Raw genomic sequence first — 15313 nt, 5'->3', positions numbered from 1 at the left:
TATATCTCTCATATACATCCTTAATTTCTGTTGTCTATTTTTCTACCCCTAACTCTGGTTGAACAGTCAGACTGTTAACTCTCTGAGTTTCCCCAAGAATCTCAATCCTTGGAGGAGAAAATTACTCAGCCAATTTAATTGTTCTTTCTTTATTGTTTGACTATGCAAAATCAGTGGATCTCAATATTACTTAACAATCTTACTAACCTTTCATAGTACATTCATTCTTCTGCTCTGTGAAATACCTACTGCATACCTTTTTCTCTCTTCTCAAACTCCCTATAGCCTCACTCTTCACTCTTAAGCTTTTGACCTGCTGAAAAACAGATGTACCGATGATCTGACTTAAAATGGTTCCATTTATAATTTTTTGATTTTTATGATGGTGTAGAAGCATACCTATATGATTTCTCTCTTTCAGTACCTTATTCAGTGAATTTTATGAGATATGCAGAACTTCATTATAAAATAGGCCTTGTGTTAAATGATTTTGCTCAACTGTGTGCTAACACATTAAGGTGGGCTAGGCTAAGCAGTGATGTCAGTAGGGTAGGTGTGTCGAATGCATTTTCAACTTATTTTATGCTTTTCAATGGGTTTATCAGGAATTACCCCAAATAAATCAAAGATCATCTGAAAATTAATAAAAATATATCATTTTTTAAACTGGGGATTTCACCCAGGGGGATTCTATCCGGAGCTATACCCACAGATAATTTTTATTTTGTGAAAGTGTCTTGCCCAATTGCTGAAGCTGGTCTTGAACTTGCAATCCTCCTCCTCTGCCTTCTGAATTGCTGAGGTTTGTGCCATCACACCTAGCAAAGTACCTCACTTTTTCATCACAAAATTTATTGACTTATCTACACCCTTGTCAAAATACCAAGCTTTCTTTCCTACTAGAAGTAAGTAATATTAGGACAATATAGGAAGTTTGCCTTTCTTATCCCATCTCTTCCTTTCTCCTGAACTCAATCTAATTGAACTCTTTTCCCATCACTCCACTGAAATGGCTTTTCCCAAGTCATCGAGATGCCAAGCAGTCTGTGCCCAGAGCTCACTTTCCATTTAAACTTAGCTGGAAGGGATCTCCTGTCAAGAAGTTAATGCCATATCTGGGGAAAAGGCTGCATATGCAAATTGTCTTCCTTCTTAATGGCATTTGAGACACTGCTTCCGTTTTGCAAAGTTTACAGTTTAACAATGATGACAATTAAACCCTGTTTTTCTCCACCCCAGTGATGCAATGAGGGTATAGATTTTCTTTAGTAGTAGAGCCTTTGTGTGTCTATGAGCCAGCATTGTCATTCCTGTGTTGCAAGTGCTGCTGCCACTGCCTTTCTGCTGTGGAATAAATAATTTAAGCCAGAGACCCCTGCCTCCTGGGAAGTGACTTATATCCTTATGCCTGTTTCAAATGAACTATCATCCTCACCATATTTTTTTAAAAGTAGCTGTTGACTTTTGTGTCACCAGAGGTCTTTTGAAGACTTAATATGCCTCAGTATTTGAAAACGCCAGGTTTTGAATAGAATTCATTTCAGTTATACCCCCCACACCTTTGAGTGTGGTAAGTGGATAAAACTAGTACACCAATTCCCTCAGTGGTTCCCCTGTTCCTTTTAGGAACGTTCACTCTCACACTAAGGTTGTTGCTTTCCTACACTAGAACATATAAGGCTAGTTCTTTTTGTTAGGATTAAATATCTCTTTATTTTTTAATTTCTGCCCCAGATACTTCTTTTTCCATTATATTATTATTTGTCTCACAGTAATTTCAAGAATAAGATATACAAAGTCACAATGTTCTGGGTCTGCCAAAAGCATTCTCGTACCCTCTGATAATCCAGTTGTATATTGTCCATTTAAAGCATTTTCTTTTCTATTTTTTTTTTTTTTTTGGTATCAATGATTAAACCCAGGGACACTTAACCATTGAGCCACAGCCCTTTTTTAATATTTTATTTAGAGACAGGGTGTCTCATTAAGTTGCTTAGAGCCTCACTAAGTGGCTGAGGCTGGATTTGAACTTGCAGTCCTCCTGCTTCAGCCTCCCAAGCCACTGGGACTACAGGCATATGCCACTGTGCCTTGCTCATTTTCCCTTTAATATGTTCTACTTTCTTGTGCTTTCTCTTAGAATCCTAATTCTGTGAGTTTCTTAAGTTAGTCCTTTAGAACACTGGAAGTACATTTATCTCTAGCTTAAATGAGTAAGTGCCACTTTTCCTGTTAGTCCTCTCTGAAATCTGTCCTAATTTTCTATACTTGTCTCAATCCAAAAGAAACTTGTTAATTGTAAAATTTTTCAAGTATAAACAAAAAATAGAAAAAAGAGATATCAGATATTCAATGATTACCAACATTTTGTAATCTTGATCTTGAAAAAGGGCTGTTCTATTTATATATTTGAGACAGGGTCTTGCTAGGTTTCGGAGGCTGGCCTTGAATCAATTTGCAATACTCCTGCCAAATGGCTTTCTGTATCACTGGGATTACAGGCATGTGTCACACCCAGCTCCAGCTGCTTTTATTATGGAATTTATAGGTAGCTTTTACAGGATGCTTCTCAAGAGTATTGTGAATCCTGGCTCCCTATGATCTCTTTATTTTTTCAGATTTTGATTCTCCTGTTAGACACACAATTATTATAAAGGTATCTATACTAGCCCTTCCTTATTATTCCTTCTGACCTTGTTACAACCAACATTTTCCCCTTTTCTACAATATTCTTTAGCTCAACAAATCTCTTTTTTTCCTTATTATAGCATTCTATTCTGATCTTAAAGATCTCATTTCCCTTTCTTCTTGGTTTTTTCCCTCCCTTAAATTCTCAAACCTTTCTTCTAAAGAAATCTTTATCTTCTACCTTAGATAGCATGTTTTTGTTATTTGTATGCATTTTTTAACATTCTCCTCTCTACTCAACCAAAGGATACAGTACATTCTTGTTATAATCAAACACATACTCTCTGCATTTATCAATAAGCAGTAGAACTTAGAAATCTAGATCTATGATCAGAGTTTATAGCTTACAGATCTAAGTGCAGATTGAAAACCCACGACAAGTTTTATTTTGTATAATTCCTTCTCTTAGTCTTGAAGTACAGAACTAGGAGTACCTGATTCACACTTTTTTTAATTTATTTTTTTCTGTTTTCTCTTTAGTTTTTAAATTTAATTTAATTCTTTCTTCCCACATTTTTTGTTGATGCATTATAGTTGTACATACTGGTGGGATTATTTATTATTTATTCATACATACACACAATACACAATATAACAGTATAATTTGGCCAATGTCACTCCCTCACTCCCTTCTTTTATTCCATGGGCCCTTTCCTCTACTGATCTCTCCTTTTTTTTTTTTTTTCATTTTCATGAACAGATACAAGATAAATCTGTATTTTACAGTTAAAATTTATACAAAATTCAAGTCCTGAAGTATTTTTTCCCTCAGAGGAAAGTTCTAATGTTTAAAAAATTTGTGAGAGAATAGTGTATAAAAGTATTTTTACTTAAAATGTTGAACCTTTGCACCACTTATAAATGAAATCAAACCTTTTGCATCTAACATTAACTTGCCATTCAAGAGTCAAGTTTCTAAAGCTGGAATACCATTGCCAAGTAGTGGTATAAAAGGAAGGACAGTGAATTCTACACATACCTTGGATCACACAACACTGTGCAGCCAGTTGATGGTTTCTGGATAACATTTAACAGTGATATGATAAAACACAGTTACGTATAGAGTCCAGTGATTGCCATTTAATCAAGACTTCACTTCACATATTTTACCATTAATAGAGAAAACATCCTTCCAAACAAAGTCATTGAATCTTTATTGTTTTAACAGCACACAGTTGTTATAAAGGTATCCATACTAGCCCTACCATAAAATTAATTAATAAATATGGAATTAATAATAAATAAGGAGCCACAGGGAGTTATTTTCATGTTCTGCATCTGTGCACACTTGCATAATGTGGCGCCTGTGCTCATGATACTGTAGAAGCAGCAGTTTCTAACTTGTCTTAAGTGGATACATTGGAAAGTAATAAATAGCCTCATAAAATACTACACTCTACCTGTCATAGATGAATAGTACATATTTTTCATAAAGTGTAGACAGTTCACACTGTTTTTCAAGGCAAGGCCTTTTGCTCTGGTGTTCATATGGAATTTTGGAAATACTCTTTAAAATCCTGGCTTCCAGAACTGGGTGAAAACACCATAAAAGTGTAAAACAAGCAAATACACAGCCTTCAGAACAAAAACATTTTGCTTCCCTAATGCCTAAATCAGAGTCTTTTCTCAGTTTTTTCTGCAATATCAGGTCAACTTGGATCTATAGAATTTAAGTTGTTATAGACTGCCCTGTAGGACCTCTATTTCATTGAGGTCCAGTCCTTCTCTTTAAGACCTGTTGGTGCTTGCCTGCAGGGGACAAAATTGCCATAAGTTATGGTAACTTAGTAAGAATCAAATTTTGCTTGGCATGACCCCACTAAAACCTCAAATTTCACCCCCTATTTGTTTTTCTCAAGGATCCAAGCCCCAGTACTTTAGATTTTAAAGACTTTACTTACTTGGACTTATTCATTAAGTTGTAGCCAGCTCCCCACCCCGCTACTTCTTAGGTAGAGCTGGGGAAGAACAGAACAGAATGTATACCAAATCCTAAAGGAAAGGAGAGAACTAACTAAGCATGCCCAGCATTCCGTCACAAGTTTATCAGTTTACCTACCTCATTCTCAGGAGGCCAGTAGGAGGAGGGGAGTGTACAATGCCAACAATATGGGAGTAGCGGGAATCCCTCTTCATGGAAATCAGAGAAGTAAGAAAGTATCAAATACACTAGCAGGTATTCTTCCTTGGAACACATTGTTCTCAAGAATCCTAAGAATCTTTAGCATTTTTTCCCCTACTTTATTAATCCCTCTTCCTCAGTTTCCCTTGCAGAGAACTCTTCCTCTTTATCCAGACGGCTAACATTAGAGATTCATTAAGGGCCTTTTTTATATTTTAAATCCATTAGCAAGTTCCATTGGCATTTTCTCCAAAATACATTCCTAGTGTAGCTGCCTCTCACTGTGTTCTTTAATTGAAACCCTAGTCTAAACCATTCTTTTCTCCTACCTGGAACATCTTTCTAATTATTCGCTCTATCTTTTGTTTTTTGTCCACATCATAAACTGTATCTTTTAAAAACATAAATCAGACTATGTCAAGTCTCTGCTTAACATTATTCAGTGACTTTCTTTTTTTCCCACTAGAATAAAATTCAAACTAAGTAAGTAAGGAGTCTGCAGAGTCCTGTGGGATATAGCTCCTGTTTCTCTGGCCCCAGTTCCTACCATTTTTCTTGCTTCAGCCACTGTGGCCTTATTTTTGTCCTTTGTACAAACCAAGCTTATTTCTGTTACAGTCTTTGGACTTTCTCGTCTCATAATTGAGCCTCTTTCCCTGACTACTTGAACTCTTCCCCACCCATTGCCATATTACTTCTCTTTAATTTGCTTTATTATATTCATTACTATTTGATGTTAGGCATTTGTGATCTATGAGATTTGTGAAGGCAGGAACTCCCTTCTTGTTTACTGTCATGTTCCAGCATCTGGAACTGTGCCAGGCATAGAGTAGTTGCACAATAAGTATTTCCTGAGTAAATGGTGGAAGGAAAAACATAAAATACTTTAATAAAGGTGTAAAGTACAATAATAAATTTATAGTAGAGTATTTCTGTGTTGATTACCAAGGAAGGCTATCAAGGAAGAAAGGTGACACTTGGCTAGACATGGAAGAGAATAAAGAGATTGCAGTGGAAAAAGAAGGTAATAACAAAAAAAAAGTAGGTAATAACAAAAAGTAGGTAATAATAATAATAAAAGAAGGTAATAACAATCCAGGAGAAGGAAAAAGTATGAGAGAAAACACAAGGAAGTATATATTCAAAGAAAGGCAAAAAAAAGAAAGAAAAAGAATATAGTTTCCCTACTTGCTTTGTTTCGTTTGTTTTGCTTTGTTCTGGAATTTAACACACTATTTTCAGTTGAGGTCTTTTGTCTTGAGAGAACAGTCAGAAGTTGAAGTAGAACAGCAGAGTCATTGGCTTTGGCTGTTTCTTTTTGAAAAGTTAAGAAGTTGCTTAAGAAATGCAAAATTTGTAGAATATATGAATTTCAGTTCAATATATTTTTATCACTTTATTACTAGTTTCTTTGTGGCCCATTTGGATCCTTTCTGGAAGTAGGCATGACATGAATTACAGGGAAAACACTTAAGGTCTTTTTCTAGCTGCATTTTTAATTTTCTTCTGCCCATTTTTTAAGAGGAAATTCTGAGGGAAAAGAAATAAGTAAAGCCTAGTTGTTGAGAGGTTTTGTTAGAAGACAAATTTTCTACTGTGTCAGAGTATTATAGTGCTTTTGTGGGAGATTTTGGAGAGGTTTTGTTTTTGTTTTTGTTTTTATAGCCACGCTCCAGAACAGCATCAGTGTTCTTAAAGGGACCAGGAAAAGTGGTGATGGTTGCCATTTGCATGTAAGTACTGAAAAATAAACTTGTGAAAATAGAAATATATTCTTTTTAATGTGTGTATGCTTGAATATATAAAGTTATTACTTGGTAGGGAGCTATAGAGTTAGAGGTTCATGTTGTTTTAGGAGGAATCGAATAAGCCTGTATTGTTAGTATAGCAGTGGGGGAAGAGTAGGAGTCCACAGAGGCAGGCACTCACGCTTGTGCTCTATGTACTTTTGATATTGTTAAGATCTGCATTGCTACCTGAAATTGTTTATTTTCACTGAAATTGGTAGAATCTCTTTTAAAATGTTAAATCGGCCAAGCTTATTTTTTGAATAACTGAACCAACCTAGGTTACAGATACTAAAGAATATATTCATGCTTGTTTTCTCCCATTTACCTGGAAGAACATAATTATTGATTTTTTTCTTTTTCCTTCTGTCTTCTTGATTCCTGTTACATTGCTTACCTTTTATTCATTTTGCTAATCACTTTTTTTTTTTTTTTTTTTGATACTGGGGATTTAACTCAGGGGCACTTCTGTCACTGAGATACATTCCCCAGCCCTTTTTTATTTTTTATTTTAAGACAGGATCTCACTAAGTTGCTTAGGTCCTCACTGCTGAGGCAGGCCTCAAACTTGTGATCCTTCTGTCTTAGCCTCCCAAGTCGCTGAGACTGCAAGCATGCACCACCACGCCCAGCTGATCAATCTATTTTAAGCTGTATAGCCAGGCACAGCCGCATACACAGTGGCATAAACCTACTGACTCTGGAAGCTGAGACAGGAGGCTTGAAAATTCCAGACGAGCTTCAGCAACTTAGCAAGGCCCTAAGCAACGTAAAAGCATTAATTGTATAATTCATTAGTTCTTTTATTTCTTAAAAATATGTATCAGAAACTATAAGAAGACCTGGATATGTAAAGATACAATGCATGATTCTTTAAGATTTGTAGGGGTACTAAACTAGAGCAAGGCATTTACAATAATGTAAACAAGGGATGATGATGTCATGATTGGACACATGGAGAGACACAGACAGAGTCAGTGGGTACTTAAAAAATGTGGTCAAAGATGATACCCAAGTTTCTCTCTTTAGGCATTGAGTAAATATTGTTCCATTCACTGAGAGAATGCTAGAAGGAGGGCAAAGTATGGACAGAGAAAATATTTTAGTTTGAGGTATCTGTAGGTCAGATGTAGGTGATCAATCGGACTAGTTCTTTTTTTTCTTCTTTTTTGTAGCTGTAGGTGGACAGAATGGGGTTTTTGTTGTTGTTGTTTTGTTTTATTTATTTTTATGTGGTGCTAAGGATGGAATGAAGTACCTCACGCATGCTAGGCAAGCGCTCTGCTACTGAGCTACAGCCCCAGCCTGGATTAGTTCTTTTTGCTAGTAAAATAGTGATAGTAATTATAGCTCTCCTTGATAGAGGAATATGTATAACATCTATAACCTGGTTAGTATAGTACCTGGTGCATAAAATATACTTAATAATTATTATTGTTAATGTATATTGGTCTAAGCTCAGGAGAGAGAACTAGGTTAGATATTTAGAGTCAAAAATTATCAGTATTCACATTAGTATTTAATTATTCAAATTAATATTAAAGCCATAGGAGTACTTGAGATCATATGGGGAATAGTACATATAGGGTGAAGAAAAGCCTCCATGAGAAATCCTTGAAGAATGCTGACTTTTAAGAAATAGGTGGAGGAACCTCCACTACAAAGGTGTGTCTTTGGTTCTCTGTCTTTGGACACATAAGAATTAGCGGTAAAGAAATATAGATTTGGAAAAGTCTGGGGGCAGCTCATTCCCCATGGGCTTAAGATCAGTCACCTCACATAGAAAAGGGAAGGAAAAAAAAGTGGAGGAAAAAGAGCCTTCAGGGGAGAGAGGAACAGTGAGGCACAGGGTAGGAAGAAAGCCAGGAGTATCAAAAGTGGCAAATAGAGGTTAAGGAAAGTACTAAAATATTTCTAGGACTTTAATAACAAGGAATAGTTGCTAGTATTGATAGGAACAATCTAGTAGGATGTTGAAGAGAGGAGACATTGTGTAGTGAACCAGAGACTTAGTATAAAGTGAGGAAAACTGAGACCATAGAAATAAATTAGATTTTTTTCCCAATAAGTTATCTTCCCAGTGTGGTGGCCTCTGCTTGTAATCCCAGCTACTTTGGAGACTGAGGCAGGAGGTTCACAAGTTTGAGGTCAGCCTGGGCTACTTAGCAACACCCTGTCTTAAAATAAAAAGGCCTAGGGATTTAGTTCAGTGGTAGAGTATTCTTGTGTTCAGCCCCCACTATTGCAAAAAAAAAAAAAAAAAAAAAACTGAAGTGAAGGAGAGTGGGAAGGGCAAAGGATAATTGGAGGTGTACGATTTTCTTATTTACAAAATGTGGGTGTTAATATTTGTATTATGGAGTTGTAATATAGCATGGTAGGTGACAAGCAGAGTGCCTGAGATCAGCCATGCTAGTCATTACTGTTGGAATCTGAGCCCCTCGTTTTCTCTGAAGTAATCCTGTTTATTTGAGCATTTGGGTCTTCTAGTTTTTGACCCAAGGCTATATAATCTAGGTTTGTCCTCAACTCTGGCATCTCCCTGCTCATCAGAGGCTTACCAAAGTCTTGTCTTTAATGCTGGCTTCCTGGACAATATCAAATGCAGATTCTCTTTTACTTTTCATCTTGTCCAAATGCAGAATACCCTCTTTTCTCTCACATTCTCAAAATACGTTCAAGTAATTGCTTACATATATTGTGCCTCTTTATGTGAGTATTTAATGGTACCATAAACTATATTTTTCAGATTTGTACTCTTGTTATGTGAATGGTAATAATTTCTTTTAAATTTACTTTTAATGGACTTCAGTCAATTAAATAAGCTTTTGGTGAAAATTTTTAATCTAAACCTATGATAAATTGTTCTCTCTCTCCCCTAGCAATGGTTTAAACTGCTTCTTTAAATTCCTTGCCTGGATTTATACGGGTTCAGCAAGTATGTTTTCAGAAGCTATACACTCATTATCTGATACTTGTAACCAGGTGAGGATAAAAGCTTTTTTCTTACTAATTTTAAAATACATTTTTAAGCTTTAGTCTGAAAGTTGATATATTTAAAAACAGTGATTCCTATAGTTGGTTTATGGTAGAAAAGAAAAACTGGTTTACTTTTGAATGATTAAGTACAATTGGCTTTCTATATCTGTGGGTTCTACATCCATGGTTTCCATATCTTAAGATTCAACCAAAAATACTAAAAAAAAAAAATTGTATCTGTACAGAACATGTATAGTCATTTTTCCTTGTCATTCTCTAAACAATTTGGTAATTATATACATAGCATTACACTGTATTAGGCATAAGTAATATAGAAATGATAAATAATATAGAAATGATTTTTAAAATGAGAGGATGTTTGTAAGTTATATGCAAATTATACTATTTTATATAAGGGATTTGAGCATCCAAGGATTTTATTATCCTTGAATTGTCTTGGAATTAATTCCCCAATAATATAGAGGGTTATCATATTATATTTTAAAGCAGATCATTGGGCTCTGAGAACATCCAGCAATGGAATGTGAAGTATGGCTATCAGTTACGAAGTGATTACAGGTTTCCTAGAAGAAATTCTTACATTGAGTAGAAATTTGTTGTCTAAATGAGTTCTTAATGACTCTAAGAGTCAGTAAATTAAGTTTTTGAGTAAAGATATAAAATAGTGGGAAATTACAGTCACATGAGTTAAGAAGACAGAAATGAATGTTCAGGGAATCTGAAGTGGCTCCATTACAAAGCAGAATTCAATAGAGGAGGGAACTAAATAAGACAAAAATCTGTGGAAGTCTTATATAGGGATTTCCTTGAGTTGAGTCTTCGCTGAATATTATTAATTCACACATGTGTGAGGTGTAGACATTAGTCTGGGTAAGAAACCATCATGGAGCAGCAATAAGCTGAGTAAGTCCTAGAGCTCACACCGGACTGAAATACATTCAAGTTCTGAGAGGTGAGATAAGAAGGTCCCCATTAATACCCAGGTCAACAAATGGCTCTTACCATAATAGTGGAGATAAATTACCCTTAATTGTAAAGGCTATTTTAATAGAACCCTTCCTAACAGACCTCCCTAGATCAAACTGATATGCAGACAATTTAATAACTTGTCAGAAGAAAGCCCTACACTCTTTAAGGAAGATAGGGAAATCCTAACATTCAGTATAACAAGTATTACATGCACAGTGTTTAGCATACAATTAAAAAAAGAAAAAGAAAACTACTAGATGGTCCAAGGAGCAGGAAACTTTGACTCATAATCAGGAAAAAAGTCAGTGAGTAAAACAGTCTATTTGATGGATGATAGAATTAGCAGACAAGGGTATTAAACAGTTATTACCTATGTTTTTGCATTGAAAAGAAATGTGAATGTAATGAGAAGAGAAAGGGAAGATATGGATAAAGAACTGAATGAAGATTTTTGAGCTAAAAAGAAAAATGTCAGAAAAAATTCACTGTATAGAATTAATACCAGATTAGATAATGCAAAGAAAACAATTAGTCTTGAATTTGTAACAGTACAAAACATTCTAAAACCAGAGAGAGAAAACTGGAAAAGATGAAGAAATCCATAGTAACCTATGGGATAGTATCAAGAGAACTTGATCAACTTTTAAGGAAGAAATAATAGTACATAGATTTTCAGAAATGGAGAAGGAAATTCTTTTCAACTCCTTTAATGAAGCAGAATTTTACAAAATCATTACAAGAGTAAAGAAAAATAGAGAGACCAGGATCCCTCATGAACATGCTTCAAAAATCTTTAAAATACAGTCAAATCTAACACTCTGTAAAAATAAGTATAATCTAGTGACTATAGTTCCAGGAATGTAAGGTTGGTTTAATATTTATTATCAGTAAGTTTAGAAGGTTAATATGCAGCTACCAATGCATTTCTACTACCAGAAAATCAATGAGAGAAATATGACTCTTAAAAATTTCCATTAGTAGTATCACAAAATACTAAATAAGAAATCTAATAAAAGATGTACAAAATCTTTATACTGAAAATTATAAATTTGGAGAAATTTTAAAAGATTTAAAGAAATGGAGAGATAATACTATGTTCACATGGATTGGATGCCATGGGGTTAATATGTAAAATTTTCCTAAAGTAATCTGCAGATTTAATGTAATCCTAATTATAATCCCTACAGGCTTTTTATACAAATTGGGAAACTGAATAAATTTTAAAATTTTATTTGGAAATTCAAAGAATTTAGAATATGTAAAGCAATCTTGAAAAGAAATTCAGAGGACTTTAAGTCAGATAAAGCTTAATAATTAGAACAATGAAATATTGGCATAAGAATTGACAGACAAGTAGCCATGCACAGTGTCATAGGCCTGTTGTTCTAGCAGTCAGGGAGCCTCAGGCAGGAGGATCACAAATATAGGCTAGCCTGTGCAATTTAGCAAGACTCTTGTCTCAAAAAAGGGCTGGAGATATAGCTCAGTGATAAAGTACTCATAGGTTTAGTACCCACTACTAGGGAAAGGGGCAGAAAAAATTGACAAATAAAACAGAATAGAGATTCTACCAACAGATTCACATTACATTGACTTCTTTTGGTGGGAGAGATTACTGGGGATTGAACCCAGGGGTGCACTGTTCCTACCCCCTGCCCCCAGTTTTTAAAACTGTGAGACAGGGTCTCCCTAAGTTGTTTAGGGCCTCGCTCAGTTGCTGAGGCTGGCCTTGAACTTGTGATCCTCCCACCTCAGTTTCCTAAATTGCTGGGATTATAGGTATGTGCCACTGTGCCCAGCACTAGCTGACTTTTGAGGGAGGTACCAATGCAGTTCACTGAAGAAAGGAAAAATTTTTTCCCTTTTTTAACAAACACTACTAGAAATTTTAGATATCCATATGGGGACAAAAGGAACCTTGACCAAATCTGAGGTGGGTCATAGGCTCAAATATAAAAGCTAAACTGAAGATTCTAGAAGAAAACTTAAGAAAATATCTTCTAGACTCTTGGGTAAGCATAAACTTTGTAAATAGGGAATAAACTATACCATAAAAGTTTTTTACAAATTAAACTTCATGAAAATTAAAAATCTTTTCTTATTAAAAGATACCCTTAAGAAACTAAAAAGGCAGCCTAGGGTTGTAGCTCAATGATGGAGTGCTTGCCTTGTACATGTGAGGCACTGGGTTTGATCCTCAGCACCACATAAAAGTAAATAACTAAAGATATTGTGTTCATCTACAAACTGAAGTGGAAAGAAAAAAAGAAAGAAACTAAAAAGGCAAGCCATAGACTGGGAGAAAATTAGTCACAAAACATATCTGACAAAGAATTGGTGTGTAAAATAAAGAACTTATACAACTTGGGAATAAAAGATAATTCAATTTTTTTAAAGATTAAAGTTTTGAACAGGTATTTCACAAATAAAGATACATGAATGGTGGTCAGTAGATATATGAGGAAGTGCAAATACTTTTAGTCACCAGGAAATATATACTAAAACCACAGCAAGACCCTCTGTTCGTCCACTATAGTGGCTAAAATTAGAAAGCCAGTCAATCAGATGTTAGTGAAGATAGAGAGCAGCCAGATCTCTTAGACATTGCTGGTAGAAAGTAAAATGGTACACTGTTGAAATGTTTGGCATTCTCCTATAAATATATGCCTTTCCTGTTGACCCAGCAGTTGTACTCCTAAGTATTTACTCAAGAGAAATGGAATGAATGTCCACAAAAGACTTGTATGAGAATGTTTATAGCTGCCTTACATATAATGCCCAGAAAACTGGAATCAATCCAGTGCCCATCAAAATCAATAGGTATAAACAGTCAATAAAATATTATCTGGCAATAAAAAAGAATGAACTACTTATCTATTTGGTAGCATTATGCATCTCAATACTGAAAGAAGGTGAACACAAAAGAATACTTATGATAAAATTTGAACTTTAATTTAAATTATTTTAAATGGTTGCTTCTCTTGTGGGGGAAGATTAAAAAGAAGCATAGGGGAACTTTTGGGGATGATGGAAAGGTTCTGTCTCAATAGGAATATGTTACAGAGCTGTGTACATTTGTTAAAACTCAAAAAACTATAAACTCAGAATTTGTGTATTTCACTGCATGTGAATTTTTTCTCAAAAATAAAAATTTTTATGCCAAGCATGATGGTACACTCCTGTAGTCTCAGCAACCCATGAGGCTGAAGCAGGAGGATCACAAGTTTGAGCCAGCCTCAGCAACTTGGCAAGACCCATCTTAAAATAAGAAATAAAAAAAAGCTGGGGAGATCCAACATGGTGGCAGGTGGAGAGGCAGCGTTTTCAATACCCCCCCAGTGATGGGGTCATAAAGACGCATAGATATCGCTTAGATTCTACCAACGGAGAATCTCCTAGCAAAATTACACTGAAGAGAGACCGGCCGGGAGCTACTAGGATTTTTTGAAGCGACAGATTATCCCAGACGATCGAATCCCTGCCAGGAGACGCAGAGGTCCAGATCCGCCAGCCATAGTTCGCGCACCGGGGCGTGGCTGCCAGCCCGTCTGCCAGCAGCAAACGTGACTGGGTCCTGCTAGCCTCCGAGACGCAGCTTGGCAGGAAGAAGTCTTTAGCCAAGCCTTCATGAAATAGCGAGCTAGGAACTAAAGCCAACCGGGGACGGACCAGTCCCACCCCTCCCTTCGGACACTCCGGCAAGGAGCCTGGGGCCCGCCATAGCAGAGAGGTGACGTCATCGGAGTTCGGCCGACAGAATTCCTTCCCAGCAGAATCCACTTTAGCAGGTGTGTGACTCCCTCCCCATCCAGATGCAAGCAGCCAGGAAACTTCATGAACCTCTCAGGGGTTGTGTCTGTAGGGAAACAGAGGGGATCCCCGACCCCCATCCCCCCATATCACCAGCGGTGACTCCCAAGGTCTTAGCCACCAGTTTGCCACAGCACTGGGCCTTAAATGGGACACACGGTGGGGCTGCAAGTGTAACTAAATCTCTGGGGAACTGCTTCTGGTGAACAGGACCTGGCTGGCTGGCTGACAGGAGGAAGGGGGGTAAGGGCCGGAGAAGTGAAATGGCTCTGGACTGACAAGTCTGAGAGACTCCCAGGAGACGCCTTACAGGGATTGCTATGGGCAGGTAGAGAGCAGAAGCTCCACTTGGAGGGCACAGCTCTGCCTACTGGAAGAGAAGAAAATGAGATTTCTAAGACTTCAATATTTTTTTCTTCTTCTCTCTCTGTTCCTTTCTCCCCTTTTCCTTCTCTCTTTCTTTTCCGTTTCAAGTTTTATTGTTCTTTTCATTCTCCTCTAATCAATCTATCTCTCTGTCCTTCTCTCTTTTTAAGAGCACCGTCATTCCCCTACCCCCCAACTTTCATACCAAGCATTACGTCTTCCATTACATGTAATTGTCTAAATGCAAATAGGTGAATGTCTCGAGGCTGTCTATAGGGCTCCTAAATACCTAGCTACTACCAACACCCTGATCCAATTGCCTGTTAGTATCCACCTTCAGTAGAGCAATCTTCTAAAGTATCCAAGACATACTAACCCTTGTACCATCATAGCACCTAACCTAAACATATAGTCCTAAGAACAAACAACAAATCACTATATGCATACAGAACCTGGAAGCCTTTTATGAATTGAATGAATCAGCTTTAAAGTACAATAAAGCCCAACATTTCTAGACATAATCTCCCACCACAAAGGAGAGTCAAGAGATATACAAAGCCAAAACAAATGT

The 15313-nt window shown here is 36.4% G+C and overlaps 1 protein-coding gene and 1 non-coding gene across 2 annotated transcripts in view; both read left to right on the top strand.

The window, feature by feature from the left end:
* Slc30a9 (solute carrier family 30 member 9) overlaps positions 1 to 15313 on the top strand; it is a 110845-nt gene that overhangs the window by 43377 nt on the left and 52155 nt on the right. Inside the window, exons 8-9 of the mRNA XM_026386292.2 lie at positions 6476 to 6543; positions 9480 to 9582. Coding sequence (XP_026242077.1) covers positions 6476 to 6543; positions 9480 to 9582 — 171 coding nt within the window. The remainder of the gene's footprint in view (positions 1 to 6475; positions 6544 to 9479; positions 9583 to 15313) is intronic.
* Positions 8251 to 8380, top strand: LOC113181988 (small nucleolar RNA SNORA38). The gene has a single exon (XR_003300657.1). It is a non-coding gene; the product is annotated as a small nucleolar RNA SNORA38 (small nucleolar RNA).

Source organism: Urocitellus parryii, chromosome 10, assembly GCF_045843805.1.
Source record: "Urocitellus parryii isolate mUroPar1 chromosome 10, mUroPar1.hap1, whole genome shotgun sequence".
In the NCBI taxonomy this organism is placed as follows: domain Eukaryota; kingdom Metazoa; phylum Chordata; class Mammalia; order Rodentia; family Sciuridae; genus Urocitellus; species Urocitellus parryii.
This window is presented reverse-complemented; position numbering and strand designations above follow the sequence as displayed.